The 22,721-nt window shown below is 34.7% G+C and overlaps 1 protein-coding gene across 1 annotated transcript in view; it reads right to left on the reverse strand.

Moving 5' to 3' along the window:
- Stxbp5 (syntaxin binding protein 5 (tomosyn)) overlaps positions 1-22,721 on the reverse strand; it is a 136,308-nt gene that overhangs the window by 95,574 nt on the left and 18,013 nt on the right. Inside the window, exons 5-8 of the mRNA XM_013026941.1 lie at positions 19,168-19,249; positions 14,665-14,765; positions 3,263-3,397; positions 1,451-1,514 (exon numbers count right to left, since the gene is read on the reverse strand). Of these exons, the coding sequence (XP_012882395.1) occupies positions 1,451-1,514; positions 3,263-3,397; positions 14,665-14,765; positions 19,168-19,249 (382 nt within the window). The remainder of the gene's footprint in view (positions 1-1,450; positions 1,515-3,262; positions 3,398-14,664; positions 14,766-19,167; positions 19,250-22,721) is intronic.

Consider the following 22,721-nt stretch of genomic DNA (forward strand, 5'->3'; position numbering starts at 1 on the left):
ACTGCCTACTTAAGTACTTCCTGATTTCTTGTTATCTACCTCTTGGTAAGTGCCCAGAGCTCCCTTAAGGGAGCCCAGGGACAATCTGAGGCTACAAAAATAGAGGTTGGTGAGACATCTTCTGGGTTTAATCATGTCTACTGATTAACCCATGGTGGTGATGATTATTAATTTTAATAATAAAACTATTAAATATGAGATATAACTGCAGAGGCATTTCTTCATCCGTTGCTCAGGAATCTGCTGGTTGGAACCAGCACTTGAACTATGGTGGTCATTAGGAGGCTGACCAGAGAAAGGATAGTCGCTGGCAGGATGTATAGAAATGTCTTGGTAAGCAATCCCAAGTGGGAGGGATGTTTTCATTCTCTCACCATGCCTTCTAGGAAAGAAAATGCAATGGGAATTCAGGTAAATGTATATATGCTTTATATAAAGTTGCTTTCAAGTCACATAGCTTCATGGTTATAAGTTAACTGCAAACAGCCCAGTGATCCTATTCTTTTCCAAGTGCCAACAAAGTATTAAATAATTTATAAGGTTGACCTCTCCCACTAATTGAAATGAAAACTTCAGATAAATCCCTTTACAAAATGAAGTATTGCTTCACTGATTTCTGTCAGCAATAAGCTTTCGAGTACTTATTTTGATTAACATCATAATATTGCACAGGTAAGAAATATATCATTAGTAGAACTCCCTGAACAGCTTGAATTAGCACATGAAAGATTCACAAGAAATACAATTCATGATTTTAAACGTACTACTAAGCTTAAGCTAACAATAGCTAGATATTGGAGATGAAATGGTTTCACAACACAAAAAACTGATGTATATTTGAAAAAATCTTTAGGATCAGGCATGATGGCACACAGTATTCCCAACTACCTGAGAAGTGGAGATAAAGGATACCTGTGAATCTGAGATGAGCTGAGGCAAAGTTAGCATGAGACCCTTATCTGAGAAGCAAACTGAATGTAAACGGACTGAAGTGGGCTCACGTGGGAGAATGCCTGCTTAAACCCCAGCACCACTGAAACAAACAAAACTTTCACTTTATTAACTAGGATTACTTATAAAGAAAACTCAAGAAAGATGAAATACAGTGGTAACTCTCACATATGCTAACATTATTAAACATTGCTTACATAAATAAAATTAGAGGAAATAGTCTGAATAAGCTAAATCCTGACTAATAACTTATCACTATATTTATTAAAGTTTACTTATGCTTCTAGCATATTTTGTCCCTCCAATTACAAATCATTCTAATCTCTTCACTTGTTCTTTATAAGGAATAACAAGTCAACAAGTATATATGGTTGATATGCCAACTTTATTAGAAATTTCAGCTTTTTGTCTCAGGGATAGTCCTAGGATTGTTTGAACATTAAATATGAAATTATTATGCATTTAAGTAACAAATATTTATTTAGAAAAAAATTTCTACCTTCCCTTCATCCATTGGATTATCACTTATATGAACAACAGGTCCCGGGTGGGATTTAGATGACCTGAAAAAAAGAAATCATTAAGATTTTCTTTCTTTAAATTTTCAATACAGGTACACATTCACTACAGTAAAAATAATTTATAACAGAAGAAACTATTTCAGTAAATAGTCATTTGCAGACATAGTTCTTAATATACATCAACATAGTAACTGGAAAAAAATCTATTTTTTATGTAGGAAAGATTCTTCAATGTAATCAGCACAGCAAATCTATTTTCACTGTAAAATTCTTAAAGTTAATATCTTTAAATAATTCAGCGTTTAAGATATCAGCATCTTACTTTACTAGCCTTCAATTGGGATATCTCACTCAACTATACAGTTCATAATTCTTAATTCACTTTCTTAAAAATTAGGAATGAGTTTACCTTTGCAGGGAAAAAGAGTCACAGATAAGAACATTGCTGAAATAATATCTATATAGTAGCAAATACACATACTACTGTTCATAGTCTGTGCAGGCTAAAAGCAACAGCCTGACCCACTAGATGTTGTGGTCAACTCAGAAGCAAACTGAAAACCTACATTACCTAGGGACTAATAGATATGGTAATAACATCCCCACCACAAGAAGGAAAATACTACTACAGCTATACCAATACACACATAAGAGAGTTCACAAAATTATTCTGTCAAAAGATGTGAAAACTGGAATAAAACAGAAAACTACTTGTTTAAAAATAAAAGTTAATATTTTAAAAGATCCTTGCCAATATCTTTAAACTTTCATTTTTATGCTTCAAGAACAGAACAAAAACTTCCAGAGCTGAGAGCTACTGGCTCATCCTTGTAATCCTAGATATTCAAGAAGCTGAGATCTAAGGATTACAGTTTGAAGCCAGCCCAGGCAAGAAAGTCCTTGAGACATTTATCTCCTATTAATCACCAAAAAACTGGAAGGAGAGCTGAAGTACTCCCCGTTTTGAGCAAAAGAACTAAGTGTCAGTGTCCAAGCCCCCAATTCAAGCCTTAGTACTGGCACCAAACAACAACAAACAAAATCAAAAGAAAGAAAGAAACAAACAAACAAAAAAACCCTTGCAGAAAGAGGTAAGGTATCAAAACATTTTAAGAAAGAGTGAAAAGTTAGCACTATAGATCCTTAGGATTTCATTTTTTGTTAATATGGTTTAAAAAATAACATTGTATCAAAATTAAATAAAATTAGTTTTAAAATTAATTCTGTAACATTTTAATTTTAGCAAATATATATTTACATATACATAATTTGTTAATTATTAAAACACACCAAAGAGTGTAGTGTATAACAGTGCATATCTATAATTACAGCACTCAACAGGCTGACAGGTTTATAACTTTGAGTGTAGCTTGAGATTTACAGCAATGCACCCTATCTCAACAAAACTAAACAAACAAACCAAAAATTTAAAGGGTAGCTTTAGCTCAGTGTTTTCTAAACACTAGTGTAGACCCATTGTGGATCATATCCAACATTTAAAAGAAAGATAATTGGGAGATAAAGAAATAGAAAAAAAACTGAGCATTTCTTTACCTAACAAGAAGAAACTTAAGTTTTGTTTGGCATACTTATCTGTATATATGAATAGAAAGCACGTAAATTTATAAAATACCATAACAGAACAATGATTACAAAAGACCAACTATGAGTTTAATATTAACAATGTCTGATACATATTAATTCCATCTGATTTACCAGTAGACTGTTATGTAATGTTATCACCAGATAAAGACTGTTACTTTCATAAATGAAAATTTGCTCACACTCACAGTTCAATGGCTTTATTCCACATAATGACATAACCCGAGAGTGTAAAGGACTCCACGTTGACGATGTGAATATTACCTCGTTCAGTGCCCACATAGAGCCACTTACTCTGGAAAGGCAGATGGCAAAAGGTAACCCTGTGAGAAAAAGGACATCCCAAAAGGAAGTTAGAAAAATGCCTTGTAAATTTTAATCACTGCATCAGAGGGGAAATCAGAATAAAAGTAATTAAGGAAAGTCAAAAATCATATAGAACCATTAGATTTATATATCCAATGTGATTTAACATTTAATTATGCTAATTCAACTTAAAAGTCAAATTGACGGCCTCACAATAAACAGTGTGGTAGGATCGAAAGAGGATGAGTTCTGAAGTTAGAAAACATTTCAAATCTGGATATGTCACCTACTGTGTAAACATGAGCACATCACAAATATAACTTTTAGCCATAGCTATTACTCAGATTATGCTTGGTGAAAGCACACAAATAACACACAACAATAATAATGTGATTTGCTTTTCCCATTAACACACAAGTAATTATACAGAATTTTCAAGATGAAAATACCATGAAGTAAACACATATGTAACTTATACTCTCATTCTTTTAAACAGAGAATTACTTAAGTTTTATACATTTTTTTGGGGGGGGGTCCGGTTGTGGGGCCTGCACTCTGGGCCTGGGTACTGTCCCTCAGCTCTTCAGCTCAAGGCTAGCGTGCTAACACTTGAGCCACAACGCCACTTCTGGCTGTTTTCTTTATGCTTATGTGGTGCTGAGGAATGGAACCCAGGGCCTCATGCATGCAAGGCAAGCCCTCTACCACTGAGCCACCTTCCCAGCAGTTTTATACATTTATATTTTGAATGTTTTATATAATTACAAATACCTTCTACAGGATTATACAAATTTATTATGATCGGATTAGTTCAACGGGAAATGTATTACTGTATTTATGTTCTAAGCACTGTCCCTCAGCTCTTCAGCTCAAGGCTAACACTCTACCATTTGAGCTACAGCACTACTTCTGATTTTCTGGTGGTTTATTCAAGAGTTTCACAGACTTTCCTGCCTGGGCTGGCTTTGAACCGTGATCTTCAGATCTCAGCCTCCTGAGTAGCTAGGATTACAGGTGTGAGCCACCAATGCCTGGCTTCAACTGTTGATTATTAAAAGCTAAGACTCCTACTTCCTAGATGCTGGGGTAACTAAGACTGAGAATGAGATTAGATTCACACTAATTGGATGTGCTAGAGATTTGTTAAATGCAATCAACACTGTCTTTCTGCTCCTTTTTGTTTTTACTGACAAGGATGTTCATCAAGGTGTAAGTAGTAAAAGAAATGCATGGCAACAGTGGAGACATAGAGTTATTTATTCTCAGGTTGCTCCTGGGCCTCTCAGGTGATAAGAGGTAGTAAAGCAGCATTTCCTACTTCCTCGATTCCAGACATGGGATATAAGTCTAGCATTTTCCCAAACATTTTGTAAACATCCAGGTCTTTGTATTAAATACCTTTATGCTAATTACGCCTACACTGGTTTCTGTTCCTGTATCTGAACATTTACAGAGCAAAAAAGTACATTTAATTCATGATGTAACTAAATTATGGTTTTTAGTGACCATTAACTACCATCTTGAAATGAATCTTGTTAAAGTATTTACTTAATGATTTAAAGCTAAAAAAGGCTGAGAATTTTTCTTGTGATTGTACAGAAAGCTCTTTTCTCTACACTCTTTCTGCACTATACACTGTACCCTAAATATGTCACAAAGCTTTGAGATTTTATTCTTTAGAACATGATAGATAAACTTTCACTGTTGTTTGTCAGTGTTTCAGTCAGGTCTTACAGGCTTTTAAACACTTTCAGTGATGCATCCTTTTCTATTTAATCATTAAAATTTCACACAGACAATTTCATTATATTCATATCATACTTTCTATTGTTTGTCAATGGCTGTTTGCCATTTCATCTTCCCTAGACAATGACATCTATATCGATCCAGAATTTATCACAATATTTGTATGGACAATAATCTTGTTCAAGAAGTAGAAGAACAGTATATATTCTTTGGTATACACTTAAATTAACCATACAGTTTATTGACTTGTTACAAATAAAAATTTACATCTGCATTAATGAGCATAAAAAATATATTAAAGACAACACCATCAAGTTGAAACAACTTATAAATATGCTAAAATGATTTCCATTTTATGTGTAGCACCAAATAGCTTTTCTGATAATCTGTCACAATAACTTTAAAACAATCTTCACCCTATCAATAACTCAGAAGCATTAAAGTAAATATTTTACAAACTAAGCTTTAGAGATCCTTAAAAGCTTTATACTTATAAAATAATAGTTTCACATTTGTATTAAGTTCATGCTATTCTTTATTGATATGTACACATCAATATTTTTAATTGTTTAAAAATTTTAGATATTATAGGAAAGCCACAACATTACTCTTTCTCATGAAACAAAACAATGTTGGCCTTGTACCTATGGATCACTCCTGTAATCTAAGCTACTCAGAAGGCTGAGATCTGAGAATCATGGTTTGAATTCAGCCTGGGCAGACAAATGTGAGAGACTCTTGTCTCCAACTAATCAGAAAAACGTTAGAAGAGGTGTGGCTTAAATGACAGCGCCCCAGGCTTGAGTGAAAAAGCCAGGCGAGAGCATGAGGCCCTGACATCAAGCTCTAGTACTGGCACAATAAAAACAAAGAAACAAAAAAGTCCCAAACAACAAAACAGAAAATCCTAATGTAACATAAACTACTATCAAAGTAACAAAACATCAACAAGTGAAAACACTGAATATCAAACAGGAGTATAATATAGAAATAATAAATAACTTCTGAAGAAATTGTCCCTTTTTCATATTGCATTTCAGAAAACTCTTTTGTTAACGGCCTTAGGGAATGAAAACTCCGTGAGCTGTATTACACAACAGACGATGGGGTAAGCTGAAGCTACATGGTACTCATCAGTAGAATTCATTTGCATTTTTCCATGAAAAGCGTTATCCTTTATCCACTTTTCTATTATCCATGCTTTACTGAATTTTATTGAATAGACGTACTCAATACCTTATGGCCTATTGGCATTTTTTTTTATCAAAAATGTTTCTCATTTGTGCCCATGTACACAAAGACACATAGAACCACATTTGTGCATTTAAATAAACTTTCCATGTTAAATGAAAGTCTTCTTGTTTCCTCTTTTCCCAAGAATATGCTCTATGAGTCTTACTAAGAACTGGAATATGTTTCCATATCATTCCTTCACGTTTATAAAATGCACAAATTAACACATGAGAAACTGTAGATGAAGAAACAAAGATTATATAATTTATTCTGAATCTTGTGTCCCTATCTTCAGCACCTGGTTGAGTAGTATCTCTTAACTTTATGGTTAAGTTTGCTGTATTGAAATTAATTTCCTTTATCAGTTTGCACCCTGCACATGCTAATTACACATTCCTTGTCACTATTTTTCATTTTCATTCTTCTATGGGGCTTTTACCATAGGTTGTTAAATGATGAACGGTTTTAGTTATGCTGTAGCTCTCAGTCCTCATTTAGCTAAGAGTTGTCTTTTAGCAGCTGCACCCTCTGGTTTGTCATCTATCAAGGGTGTGTCTTTCTTCACAGATGTGCACATCACATACAGTGCTATAGTCTGTTTGTCTTCCCTTAGCATTTACTATTATCACTAATTTCTGCAGCTTCATAAAACTTTTTGACATCCAATAAAACAAGTGCCAAAATCTTACATTCTTTTCAAAGTTATCTTATTTAGATTAGGCCTTTCTATATGTCATATAAATTTTAGAAACATGAAGAACTTGTTAAAGTTTCTGACTGGAATACTATTCAATTTATAGATTAATCTATAGAGAAGTAACCTTTTAAATTTTTACTATTCTTTCCTAGAAAGTACTAATTGCTTTAACATTCTTACACTGTTCAATAAAACTTTTTATCGTATTTTTTCCACATAAATATATTTATTCTTCTGTATGATATGCCTTTTTCTCTTTTTCTTCCTATTTATTTCTAACTTCATGAAAATATATTTTAGGGATATTACTATAAATGGCATAATAGCTATATTTTGTTGAGTATCTTCTGAAAACTCTCAAAGTAAAGTAAAGAAATGTGGCACACTTTACATAGTTTACCAATGTGCTTTTTCCATTTGTTGAGCACCTTTATTCCTATCGCTTGGTCTCCTTTCCTGATCATTACTGATCTTTCTTTTCCATTCTTCTCTTCCCATACAGTAATGGTTTGGTTTCATATTTTATGTTCTTTTAGATATTGTTATACTTCTTTATTTTATACATGTTAGCATTATAGCATTCATTTCAAATGAGCATTTGAAGGCAGAAATATCAAATGTTATATTTTTTGAATTCTTTCACAGATTACAATAGCATGACAATGAATGACAATCATGAATGTAACTGCAAAGTTCCTTTTTAATTCTATTAAATTATGTCATTTGCTGGGTGCTGGTGGCTTCGCACCTGTAATCCTAGCTACTCAAAAGGCTTAGATCTAGAACTCTGGGTTCAAAGCCAGCCCAGGCAGGAAAGTCCACAAGACTATTATCTTCAAATAACCAGCAAAAATCCAAAAGCGGAGCGCTATAACCTTGAGCAATAGAGTTCAGGGATAGCATAGGCTTTGAGTCCAAGTCCCAGTACAACACACGCACACACACACACACACACTCTTTCTCTCTCCCCCCAAGATTAGCCTGGTCAATGTCAAGACTTCTTGGCTCTGCAAAATTGTCTTCAGTTTTGTTTTTAATCATTTCTTTAATCACTACTTTTCCCTCCATTGTTCTGTTTTCTTCACCCAAAATATGCTGGCATCCATCCAGAAGAAATCACTTTTCCTTCTTTTCTACCACTACCTTTCTCATCATATTCATTCTCTTGCCCCAAAGTGCTTGTTTTAATTAAATAAATTTTAAGCTTAATCAGCAGAGTCAAAAATCAAAAAGTAAGGTAGGTACCCAAAGCTCATGCCTGCGATCCTAGCTACTTAGAAGGCTGTGAATGGGAGGATCATGTTTCAAGACCAGTTCAGACTGAATATTCTGCAAGTCTCAATCTCAACAGAGGAAAGCTGGATATGGTAGCACCCACCTGTCATTGCAGCAACAATAGGAAGCCTGAAATTATTGATGGTGGCTCAGACAGGGACCTGAACAGGAAGGAATACTATGTAAAAGTAACCAGAGAAAAATAGAGCTGTGGGTATGGCTCAAGCTGTAGAGCTTGCTTAGCAAGCATAAAGCTTTGAGTTCAAACCCCAATATTACAATAAAAAAGTAGAGAAGCAAAAATCAATATTAATAATTGATATCAAAAAAAAGAGTCATAGCTCAAATGGTCGAATACCTACCTAGCAAGCAAAAAGCCTTAAATTCAAACTCTAGTAGTGCTTCCACTAAAAAAAAAAGTTATCAAGAACAGTAAACTAATAAGTAAACAGTAAAACTAATAAGCCTAAACGTTGTGTGTGTGTGTGTGTGTGCACGCACACATGCCTATGTATATTGTGTGCCTCTGTGTGTGTGTTTATGTATGTGTGTGTGTGATCTAGAGGTTTGAACTCTGGCCCTTGTCTTGTTATGCTGGTGCTCTATCACTTGAGCTATGCCTCCAGTCATTTTTGTTCTAGTTTTTCCTCAAATGCTTATTTGGCCTGGAGACAGTCTAAAATAGGACCCTCCTGTGTCTAGTTTCTGAATAGCAGATATTATAGAAGCAAACTGCCATTCCTAGTTTGTTGGTTGGGATAAGTCTCATTAAATTTCTGCCCAGGCTGGTCTCAGGCAGTGATTCAACCAGTCTCCATCTCCTGAATATGTAGGAATTATAGAAATGAACCATATAAGGCCATGAACTACCTATCTTAGACAAATAGACTAACCAATGAGTAAAGAAATTCAATGAGAAAGAAGGGAAAAGGAAGGAGGAGAGGGAGAATAAGAAAGACACAGTGGTACTCTATTCATTCTGATGGACACATGCACTAATATCAAATTGACAGTAAAGAAAGTTGAATTCTAGTCTCATAATAGAAATTAAATGCTCGAGACTATACCATCAATTACATGCTAAACTATAATAAAAGCATTGCCAACATTATTTAAAGTTCTCCACAGGAATATAAGGATGTCTAGTATTACAGAAACTATTCATGTCATAAATTAAATCAGTTTTTTTAAAGGCAAATAAAGTGACATGCTAATATAAATAAATGCTGAAAAGCATTTGATTAAAATATAACTCCCAGCCGGGCATTGGTGGCTCATGCCTATCATCCTAGCTACTCAGGAGGCTGAGATCTGAGGATCATGGTTCAAAGCCAGCCAGGGCAGGAAAGTCTCTGAGGCTCTTATCTCCAATTAATCACCAGAAAACCAGAAGCAGAGCTGTGGCTCAAAGTGGTAAAGCACTAGCCTTGAGCAAAAGAGCTCAGGGACAGAGCCCAAATCCTGAGTTCAAAGCCCCTTGACCAAAAAAGAAAAAAGAAAATCTAACTCCTATAACTGATAACCAATTGCTAAAGAAAATAATTCTCTCTTAAAGCAACAGACTATATAAGCGGAAAACATCTAGTGAATAGAAAAGCCCTAGAAGCAATATTAAAAATGAGAACTAAGGTACACTAACAATAGCATCAAAAACACTGTTCTACAAATTCTCACCATGACAGTATGGAGGGAAAAAGAGAATATGTAAAGCTTTCATCTCCATCTTAAAAATCACCACAAACTGTTAGTCTGCTATACCTCCTAAGTATAGGGGATTAGTAAAAAGAAAAACTTTGCTCAAAACTTTCTCCCAGCTTATCTTTATAAATAAACACACAAATAAATGAACAAACAAACATAATAACAGACCAAGGAAAGTCAAGTACCAAGCTAATTTTGGATCTGTTTGAAGGAATAAAGATTATATACAAAATTAGCCTGAAGCCAATACATTTTATTGTTTGCTTGAAGGTTCTTTCTTCCAAATCCCAAGGAATCAATACTACAGTGCAGTTACCTGGTTTCTGTAAATGAGGGATCTCCCTACTTTTTACAGAGGCAAAAAGCTATTAACAAGTCAATTTATATATATATATATATATATATATATATACACACACACACACACACATATACATATATATATATATATATACACACACATATATATATTAGAGAGAGAGAGAGAGCATTAACTAGGTGAGGCATGGGAACCACTGCTAGGAGTAAAATTATAAACAAAAAAAATTATAGCCAGTCATGAAGCTAGTAAAGTAACTGGCATTTTTTTTCAAGGAAGGCAGTACTTGTTTGTGAGTATTTTTTTTTTTAAATCAACATACTTGTGGCTGTAGCCTCTTTTCTATCCTGTGAGGCTGAAGCTACTAAAGTTACTGAAACAACTTTCTCAAGAAACTTGGTGGTTTTTAAAATACACAGAATTTCATTAGACAAAAGTCATACCCACAAATCTTTCAGGACAATCTCTTATTTGGCCCTTGCTGTGCCAGTAGGCTATTTTTAAAATTCCTAGAGTTTCTCTAGTTGACTTGGGTCCATGTAAGCACACCCAATAGACTTACTACACAATCATATACCCTGCCTTTTTGGTCTATAAGAGATTTTAAATAAAGGGTTGTATAGCTTCATTCTCATGGTTTTCTCTACCCCCCCATCTTTTTCTCTCCTCTACCCCCCCCACATCTGTCTCTTTCTTTCTCTCTTTTTTGCAATTTACCATCAAGCAGAAAGGGAAAAAAATCAGGTCACACTTCCTTGGAAATCTGAACTAAATATATAAGTTAATCACTGAGATTCTGAAGGAGAATGTTCTGTTCAGCTTTCACTCCCTGGACAGCAAAGGAGCACTTCCTCCAGTTTCAAATAACATGTTCCTCACTCACTCCTGAGCTTTCACTAGCAGTATCTCCACTTGTGGGGTAACAGTTTCCTTATCCAAATGTTTTAGTTATTATGGGCAATTACTCTATGAAATTATTCAATACTTCTTTACCATTTTTCCTTTTCCAGTTTCAAAATCTTTTCTCTGAACATTAAGTTTTTTCCTTTCTTCTTTTAAAAATTTATCTGAATACAAAAAACTTTCAAGATAACTCATCCTTTCCACAGCAACAACCAATTTTCTTTGTTGGGTCAAATAAAGGAGTATATCCCCTGTCTGTCTTGCTAATAGCCCTGGGTATCACTCTACTTTTGTATTCTAGTCTTTAATTTCATCATATCAAACCACTCCCATGTCTAATGCTTGTACCCTTTTCATTACACTGTTTTCAAGGAAAGTATTTTGAGAATATGATGCAATTTTCACACAAAATGTAATCTCAGGTATTTAATTTGTTCCAATATTGTGATTTTCTTCTTCATATGTGCAGTAAATTAATTCAAAGTCTTTGAAAGATCTGTATAGATATTTTTAGGAATGGTACTTTGGCCAAATATTCTTTAATAACTATCTTAATTTTTCCCCATTCATGTGACTGTTGAGCACATTAGAAGCTTTATAAATATGCAAAGCACAGTATTAGATACATTATAATCAAATAATAATAGTTTTTGTTTCTATGCTATTTATATTGCTAAGACAATCTGATGCGAGGATAGCAACCAGCTCCTGAGCACACGCACTCACTGTGTGTTCTCACTGCACCACGCCACTGGCCAAAAACTGTTCTTTTCAAGATTTCTTTTAAGAAAAGGGTGCTCCAATGATATTTAAGATAATATAATAAAATTTTGATTATTAATATATTTCATGAAATACTGTATTTTCCTTTACTTTTGGCTGTATACATCTTTATTCTCAAAATTTTAAAAAGGTATCAATCAGCAAACGAAATAGCCATTTGTATATGTGTGTATGTGTATATAGCTATACAAATATAACTGTATTTATATGTGTCTAAATAAGAACATCTACACATACATAATTAGTCTTCAAATTGCTTTACACTGTTATTTCAAATCTCATGCAAAAATTTAACATCGTTGAGAATACCAGTCATACGAATTCATGGATATAACAAATAAGTGTATTATGTCATAAGATTTTGAGTATGGTACCACAGCCCAACCCAGACTCTATCCTGATTATACAGTGGCTGTACAAAGAAATGGAGAGATTCCCACACATGGAGCATGGGAAGGTGGACAAGGAATGACAGGATTCTCTCCCTTCTGCTCTGGCAAAGTTCCACCAAAGCAATAGAGAAGTCTTGAGCTTAATACAGAGCTGGGACTGGGGAGAGATGCACTGCTGATATGGGCGGATCCCTAGAACTGGGGACAAAATCTTTTGTCTATCTTCCTTCACCACGAGCAGCCAAATACCCAAGAAAACTACAATCTTCCAAATGTCTCCTCTATCCTTGTAGCCAATGGATACAATCTTCCACTTTGAGAAAACAGAGCAAGTTTCACCCAGAAAGCAGGGCCTATTCCTTGGCATTTTAAGGATAATCACTGCCACGTAAGTTTCTAGTCATTCTAGAAATTTCATTCAGAGGAGTTATTCCAAAATCTCTTACTCCTGCTATAGTTTCTTGTTTACCACAGCCCAAATTTATGTTCTCAGACAGCAAACTAATACTAATCTCATTCCAGATCTGGTCTATGTGCTCCCTCCCTCCCATATAAGGTAGACAGAACCTGGAGTTAGCTGGAAAAATGTGAACTGTTATATTTCTTTATTTCTTCTTAAGCTTGCCTTGTTTGGAGGGTCACACAAGGCAGAAGCTGAGAATCACAGATGAATCTGTACATATACCTAGACAGGCTAACTTACATTTATTATACCAGGAATATGGTGTGATTTTGGACAAAACGTAAAAAACGTCTCCAATGCCAACTACATAAATGTAATATACAAAAAAAGCATCATAAGCTATAGAGGATTGCTAGACTGTATCCTTACTCTTGCTTCACATCAAACAAATTCCAGTATGAATCAAAGTGTAGTATCACAACATGAAAATGTAAGAGTTCCATAAGAACATATGGGGAGCTGGGTACAAAGGCTCACACTTGTAATTCCAGCTCTTCAGAAGGGAGAAATTGGGAGGATTGCAGTTTAAAACCAGCCACGTCATAAAGCTAATGAGGTTCCCATTTCAAGAAACAAACTAGGCATGCATACAACTACACAAGAGGCATAGAAGAATCAGTCTGTGGTAAGCCTATGTATAAAAGCATGAGATTCTATCTGAAATATATGAAAGGCTAGAGGTATGGCTCAAGTGGAAGAAAAAGGCTCCAAGTTCAGACTCTAGTAACAAACAAAGCAAAATACCACAAAGAAAAAAATATGTAAAACAAGTTTTTAATAAAATTAGGGTAAAAAAGTAATTTCAATCAAAACTCAAAAGTTCACAAGTCATATTAAAAGAGATTCATCTGTCTAAGCTATTCCACTCACACAGATTTATCTTGCAGATATATATGTACATATAGATATAGTCACCTATGTACCAGGTCATAATAAAGGGAAACAAATGGCAGATTGAAAAATGAGATAAATGTCCATTGATAAAGACTGAATGAATTATGGTTCTCCCACACAATGGAATAGTACATAGCTATGAAAATGGCTGAAGATAACTTATATGTCAATGTTAGTAACTTTATTATTTTTTTTTTTTTTGGGTCCGGTCATGGGGCCTGAACTCTGGGCTTGGGCGCTGTCCCTCAGCTCTTCAGCTCAAAGCTAGCACTCTACCACTTGAGCCACAGCGCCACTTCTGGCTTTTTTTTTTTTCTGCTTATGTGGTGCTGAGGAATCGAACCAAGGGCTTCATGCATGCAAGGCAAGGGCTCCACCACTGAGCCACCTTCCCAGCCCTGTAAGTAACTTTATTGAATATGCTGTTAACTGAAACCATTACCATGTAATATAGTAGTACTATGTAATGGTTTCCCTTATAAAAAAGGGAGCTCTATATTTTCATTTTTATATACAGATAGAAAAGTCTAAAGAAATTTATGTGGTTCTCAAAGGTAGGAAACAACTAAATTCTGCTGAATTCTTCCTCCCACCCCACCCATCTCTCCTATGAATTCTACCTTCACATCTGCCTGGCAAGAAGTATAAACATGACTCAAATAAAGTCACTTAGATAACCTGTCTCCTTTGGCAAGATATAGACTAAGAAAAGCAGAAGCCTGGAAAGGGAGGAATTTTGCTATCATTTTATATCTTTTGATGTAGCAATTATTTTTTAGAATGTACATGAAGCCCATAACAAAAAGTAAAAGTAAAAAGAATAGATTAAAACAGAATAGAAAATATCCCATATAAAGGAATACTGAGGTAATTCTTACCTTTCTCGGCAAAATTTAAGTGAATGTAGTATGGCAGGCCTTTTCTGACGTAAATTCCATAAGTGTAAGGTGTCATCAGCCAATGCACTCACAAGTGCGCCCTTGAAAACAAAGAATATATCATGTATGACATAGTTTATAAGCACTGGTAGTTCATTTCGCTGCCAGAACACTATCTCAGATTTCAAGTCAGTGCCAAGATGTTTATTTCTAAGGAACATTTATCCAAATTTGACAAAGTAGATAGAACAATTTATTATATATGTGTAAAATGCTTTAATGTTTTCAATAACCTAAAATATAATTTAATATCTAAGAAACTGAAAGTATGCTAGGATCTGTGAGATTGTATGGTTGAGATAGCTATTTAAGATAATAAATTACATGATCAATAATGGACATATTTTTTGACTAAAGCAAAATGATCTCAAGTTTAATTTATGTAAGACAAATTGTAATAAAAGATTAATACCCATTGGCTATATTGAAGAAAAGTGACATTAGATCCTGCACCAAAATCAACTCCAAATTGATCAAAGATGTCAATGTAAGACCAGATAACCTAAAAATAGAACAGGAAGGGATAGAAGCAACACTCCTTGGCACAGGTCAAAACTTCCTAAGTGGGGCTGGGAAGGTGGCTCAGTGGTAGAGCGCTTGCCTTGCATGCATGAGGCCCTGGGTTCAATTTCTCAGCACCACATAAGCAAAAAGAAAAAAAGCCGAAGTAGCGCTGTGGCTCAAGTGGTAGAGCGCTAGCCTTGAGCTGAAGAGCTGAGGGACAGCACCCAGGCCCAGAGTTCAGGCCCCATGACTGGACCCAAAAAAATCAAACAAAAAAAAAACTTCCTAAGTAAAAATCTAGAATCACAAAAAATCAAAGAAAACACTAGAGAAATAGGATGCATCAAACTGAAGAGTTTCTGCATGGTAAAGGACATATCTAGCAAGATAAATACAAAGCCCATAGAATGAGAGAAGATTCTTTTACCAGCTATGCATCAGACAAGGGTCTCATATCTAAAATACACTTACAACTCAAAAATATTAAACCCACAAAAAACAAACTCTCAAATACACAACAACCCAATTAATAAAAGGGCTAAAGACTTAAAGAGAGACTTTTCTGAAGAAGAAATAAGAATGGCAATGGACACACAAAGAAATATTTGACATCTCTGGCCATAAAAGAAATGTAGATCTGCTGGGTGCCAATGTCTCACGCCATAATCCTAGTTACTCAGGAGGCTGAGATCTGAGGATCACAGTTCAAAGCCAGGCTGGGCAAGAAAGTCCATGAGACTCATATCTCCAATAAACCACTAGAAGGAAGGAAGGAAGGAAGGAAGGAAGGTCTATACCACATTGAGATTCTACCTCACCCCAGCTCATCATCAAGAAACAATAACAGATGCTGGCAGGGATGTGGCCAAAAGAAAACCCTACTACAATGTTATCGGAAATATAAAATTGTTCAACCACTTTGGAAAGTAGTAAGAGTTTCCTCAAAAGATTAAACAGGGGGGGCTGGGAAAGTGGCTCAGTGGTAGAGTGCTTGCCTTGTATGCCTGAGGCCCTGGGTTCGATTCCTCAGCACCACATAAGCAAAAAGAAAAAAGCCGGAAGTCGCGCTGTGGCTCAAGTGGTAGAGTGCTAGCCTTGAGCTGAAGAGCTGAGGGACAGTGCCCAGGCCCAGAGTTCAGGCCCCACAACCGGACCCAAAAAAAAAAAAAAAGATTAAACAGGGAGCTTCCCTATGACCCAGCACTCCCACTTCTGGGCGTTTATTCAAATGACCACAAACCATACTACACTAAAGCCACCAGTACAACCCTGTTCATTACAGCATTGTTTACCATAGCCAAGATATGGAATCAATCCAGATGCCTCTCAATAGACGAATGGGTCAAGAAAATGTGATAGATAGATATATATATGCAATATGCACAATTTCTTTTCATCAAAAAGAGTGACATTGCCCCATTCATAAGGAAATGGAAAGACTTAGAAAAAAAAAGATACTAAACGAAGTAAGCCAGACTTAAAGGCTACATGGTTTCCCTCATTTGTAGTAATTAGAATGTGCCTATAAATCTTCAAGTAAAACCAAAGGATGAAAGACAGATAATTACACCTGTACAGGATTAATTAAACAGCAGGATATCCCTTAGGAAGGATCACAATGACTCAAAAACTATGTATATATGATCATATAAAATGATGATTATTGCCAGGTGCTGGTCGCTCACACCTGTGATCTTAGCTACTCAAGAGCCTGAGAACTGAGGATTGCTGTTCAAAGCCAGCCTGGGCAGGTAAGTCCACGAGACTCTCATCTCCAATTAACCACCAAAAAAACCAGAAGCAGAGTTGTGGCTAAAAGTGGTAGAGCACTCACCCTGAGCTAAAGAGCTGAGGGGCAGCACACAGGCCCAGAGCTCAAGCCCCACAACAGACAAAAAAAAATGAACTCCAAGAAATAGAAGCAAGAGATTTTTTTTAATTGTGCTGTTTGCAGGTTTTTTTCTTTTCTTCTTTCCTTTTTTTCTTTGGTTTATTCCCTTCTGTTGATATGTATGATTTCTGTAACCCATGTCTTGCATATAAATTTATCTGATTTGGGGAGGAGAAGGGTAAGCACAAAAATGGTGAGACAATAGGTGAACCAGTTCAGCAGTGAAACCCACTAGATATTATGTTGGAAATGAACTATATGGCTTTGGGAGGAGAGAAGTTGGGAAGAGAAAAACTGAAGAGAATAAGGGAGGGGGTGACACTGTTTGAACAGAAATGCATTCATTACCTGATTCATGGAACTGTAATCCCTCTGTGTACATCAGCATTACAATACATTTTTTAAAAGATTAATATCTATATTTTCTTCCAACAACTAGAGAACAAAGGTAGCATATGGCATATTGTAACTCTGTGTCTGAGTAGTTGGGATATCTAATTTAGAAAGTAAAAAACACCTTATACTATTAAATACTATTATTCATGAAGAAGAAGAAAATTGCCAGATATAGGGAGAATCATTAAGGTAGTTCTGTCTCACCAGACACAACAAATCAGAATTTTTAGAGCAAGGATCTATGCAGTTGAAATTTTTATTATCTCAAGAGGTGCTTGTGATATGTAAGATGAAGAATCTCTTGGCTAAGAGTTGACTTATTAAGATATCTAAATGTTTTTTTCTCAAAAGAGTGCTCAGGTACCCTTTATCTAGACTCAGAGAAGACTAGGACAAGAGCTAAAGCATGAAGAATTTAATTTCAAAAAAGATTTTAAAAATCTAACCCTTTAAATTATTATGAAAAATGTTAAAAATGTTTTAAATAGTTGTTCATTTCTCCAGGAAGATTAAAGTAGTTGTTTAAGTAAGATTTACATGATTTCTCCAAGTTGTACAAAGTTCTCCATGGACTTCTCTATTGTGTAGCCAATTTGCTATACAACATAACAACTGGAGCAGAAATAGACAAAGTCCCCCCACACACTCTTTTTCACTAGGAAGTAGTCTATTATGTCTGTTTTCCTCTTATGGAAAACCTATATAGTAAAATGTTATTTGGATCACAATTTTACTTAATTTGTTCTTATAATCATTATCAGCATTTTTACACTAATAGTGCCTTTCTTAAATCCTGATGTGAAGACTTATCAAAAGCCAGAAGTATTCAGCATTTTCTCATATACCTATGAGTTTATTTCATGAATCTTAAGGATTTGGAATAATAATCATTTTCACAACTATCCTCATACAGAAAGAGAAACTTTTTCTTGAGTACTCTGTCTTCCTTCTTTGACCAGCTATCCACACCTGTCATTACCTGCAATAAACATCTATGTGTGTATGTATATGTCATTTATTATTAAGCAGGAGTACAAAGAGTTTATAATTCTATGTCAGGTTATGAATAAAATGCATCTTGATCAATGCCATCCCTTCCATCGTTATCTGAGTACATATATTTAAAATCTGTAAGCACATTGTTTCCTGTGCTTATTAATAAAATGATGTTTCTTAAAGCTCTGTCTATACTTCACATTTTTAGCAAAAAGAAAAGAATCAGTGACTTGAACCATAATCACAACTTTTGTTGTTAAGCAGTAGTCATTTGAAGCAGTAGTCATTTTCTAATAGAAGCTGGTTTCCTGGTTGTAGATTAAAGCAATTCACTAAAATGCATTCTGTAACCTATATTAAGTTCAATTTCTAATAAAATTGTACTATAGACCTATATAAATTACAACATCCCTGAAATAAAACAAGTACAGCATCTTGTACCAAAAATATTTACCTTATATCATTCTATTTGCAAAACTGTTTAAAGAAAATATAATACAACTCTTTGTGATGCCTTAAAATGAATTACTATTATTTCTGACCCAGAAGTAATTACCTTTTGTTCAAATATTTAAATATGACTGCATGAAAGAAATCTGAGAGGAGACATGGCCCAATTTCAGCTCCAAGCAGAGAGAAGAAAACAATTCACTTACCTCATTAATCAGGAACTGGAGCTGGATCACTGCAGCTCCGCTGTCATGCTGGCAGTAACATTCTACTCCTGGACGACCAAAGCTGTTAAAGTTCTATTAAGGAGTTTATGGTATGTATGGACATTTCATTAAAGAAACTTATAAGTTATATAAAGAATAAATATTCCAGTGATATGATTCTCAATTCAGGACACTTACTTAAGTTGAAATTTAATTAGCTCTCTCACACATAAACAAAAGTAAGTTTTTGGTGAAAATCAGAAGTCTCACAGATGAAAAGTCTATAAGACAAAAACTGTTCTTCCTACAACAACTTAAATATTAAAATCAGTAATATATAAAAAGAAGGTAGCATTACTTTGACTCAATGTAAGCAGTGTATCCTATGCTAATAAAATGGTGTTTCTTCTAGTTCAGTCTACTCCACACACTTAGCAAAAGTAAATTCATCAATGATTGAACCAATAAGTAACACAACTGGAGGCAGGAATCATTTAATATACTCTACTTTGTTAATACTTTAACTTTGTTTAGAGTTAATATACTGTATTAAGTCTCAAACTGTTTTCTCTTATGAAAAAGGAAAAAAGGTAGCTGACCTGCAGAGCATCTAATTTTGTCCACATCAGTCACTAACAAACCCAAGAAGTAGGCAAATGTCATTTCAGAATACTGTTTTTAGAAAGTCATCTTATTGTCACTTTTCACTCTTGCAATATATTTTAAAGTAAGCCAACAGGATTACAGGTGTGACCCACTGGCCCCCACCTAAGATGGTGTTTCTTTTTCATTTTTCAGTGTTGAGGACTGAACCCAGGACCTCATGCATGCTAAGCATACACTCTACTACTGAAATACATCCCAGACCTGCTCTCTTAACAAGTATGTGGAGTAAAGAGCAAAACATATATAGAATTCTCCGTGTATCACACACTATCATATGTATCTTGTCATAAATTTGAAATAAGATAATCATTCTAACATATTGCCATTCCAATTGTTCCATTATTGGAACAATTCTTTACAACAGTGAAATATTATCATTCATCTGTGAAATCCTATGGAATCTAAACCACCAAGTGAAACCTTAATGTAAGCCATGGACTAGGAGAAAAATGATATGGCAATGTGGATTCATTCATTGTAATAAAACCATCCTGATGAGTGAGGCTGATAAATGCCAAAGACTATGGCCATAGGGGCAGGGAATACATGGAAATTCTCAACTTGAAACAGTTCATAAAAAGTTTCTTGGAAAAAAATAACATACTAACAAATAGCATACTAAAAAGAAGCCACATCTTCAAGATGATAGGGTGGGTAGACTTCATTTTTTTTTCTGCTGATGCTAATCTGTCATTTAAGTCAAACTACAAAGTATTATTTCTGCAGAAAAATATAAAATGCTTAAAAGAAAATGAAAGATTCATAGGTAAATATTTGAGGCTTTTCTTGATGTAATGCAATTTAACAATTTAGAAAAGATTCAGCAATATCTGAAAATTAGGTTTAGTGCTTTCTTTTAATGTGAATAAAACAAGCACTGCAGCAATAGAATAATTGCAGCACCTAGTTGTACAGTCACAATGTAGCAGGACTGCACCGGACCTTTAGTTCCCTTTCTACTATCACTCTCTTTTAACTTGTGCCAATACCTGAGGCTTGAACTCAGGGTCTGAGCACTGTCCTTGGAATTTTCTGCTGTTCTTGTTCAAGGCTAGTGCTGTACCATTTGAGTCACAGTTCTCATTCCAGTTTTTGGTAGTTAACTGGATATAAGAGTCTCATGGCTTTTCCTGCCCAGGCTGGCTTTAAACTATGATTTTTAGATCTCAGCCTGAGTAACTAGTAGCTTCCAGTATCACTTGAGGTAAGAATTTTTTTTTTTAATTTATAAACCACTTCGAGTGGGTGAATATGCTCATTTTCATTATTCACTGTTTTGAGGATTATTTCTATAGAGGTTAAAATGAGTTATATTTTTGTCACAGGTAATACTTTAGAACAGCTTTTAATATACTTTTATACTTTGAAATGAGCTGCTTATTCAGTGTACTATGAAATGAAATCATGAATAGTGGTCTTGGTTAAATGAACAAGAAGAAATGTATATTCTCACATAGAAGTAAAAGCAGTCTTTTGTCCTAGCATTTACTCTCAGCTATCTAATGGCTAAGTTCTTTCTTCAAGTACAGTCGTCACACACTGTATCATGGGATTTTGCGGTATGTAGGTATTTATGTATTTATGACTTTGTTTTTGCCTAAAAAATTAAAACTATAAAAATATGAAAGTGTTAATTAAAAGTTAGTAAGAGTGTGGGAAACGTTTATAGGAGAATGGGAAGGGTTGATAAAGCCTTAATATATATATATATAAATAATAAATTTAACACTGCTACTTCACATATTTTCACCTATTGTGGGGGTCTCTGGAACATAACTCCTGCCATAGGTGAGGGGTTTCTGAATCTAAAGGTGAAAATTTTTTTAAAAGTACAACATGCAATGAAAAATATAGTATAAAGACACACTAGACAGAAAAAAGGTTTTAAAATTTTCCTTTTCAAAAGACTAAAAGGAAAAAAAAAACACATAAGGGAAAGCAACTTAGCTGAAAGTCCTACCGGGGCTGGTGCCTCCAGATTTATGGTGACCTCTGGCAGAGAACTGCTGTTAAAAACCAGAGGTACTGCTCTTACAAGGAAAGATTTGTACTTTGAAGAAAGGGTAGGATTAATCACTCAAAAGACAAACTCGCCGGGGGTGGAAGGAATCTAAAGATGCCCTTTTTAAATGGGAAGAAACACTTAAAATTATAAAAATGCCTTCAACTAAAACAACACACAACTATTTCAAATAAATATTATGAAAACCAAAACTACCAGCTAGTTTTCATTTAAAAATATTTCCTTGGGAGAGTAAGGAAAGAGTGCATTGTCCAAAATGAAATGTACTTATTTACCTGACTTGCATAACTGTAAAGCCTCTGTACATCACCTTAAGAATAAAAAATAAAAAAATTCCCTCTAGCCCCCATTTTAAGGGAATCTAAGTTTTTCTCAATGAGTACTTCTTTAAATTGATAGCTCCAATATATTAAAGAATTAGGCTGTTATTAATTTGTCATGTATATGATGTATATACACATCTACATATATACGTACACATACATACATGTTTCCAAAATGATTAACACTAGTTGGAGCAGTAACAGCTGAACAGACCTGTGTATTTATTATTACTGTAAAATAATGCAAGCAGAGGGCAGTTTTAAAGCTTTTAAAGGATATATAACTTCAGTTTCCAATTAAAGTACCATACGCAGCATATGCATTCGTCCATGAAGGAGCTTATCACTTATCTGATTCTAAAGCAGGTAACCAAGCACCTGAACTTGTTTTTAAGACACTTGTAAGTTTGGCTCTGTTTTTTGTTTGTTTGTTTTTAAATCTTACTCATTCTTCAGGTTATTTGGTTTCATAAGTTAAAGAATTATTTTGAAGAAAGTGTATACACACCTAACAAGTCAAAATATTATAGTCAAGTGCTTTT

Source organism: Dipodomys ordii, unplaced genomic scaffold (assembly GCF_000151885.1).
Source record: "Dipodomys ordii isolate 6190 unplaced genomic scaffold, Dord_2.0 Scaffold98, whole genome shotgun sequence".
NCBI lineage: Eukaryota > Metazoa > Chordata > Mammalia > Rodentia > Heteromyidae > Dipodomys > Dipodomys ordii.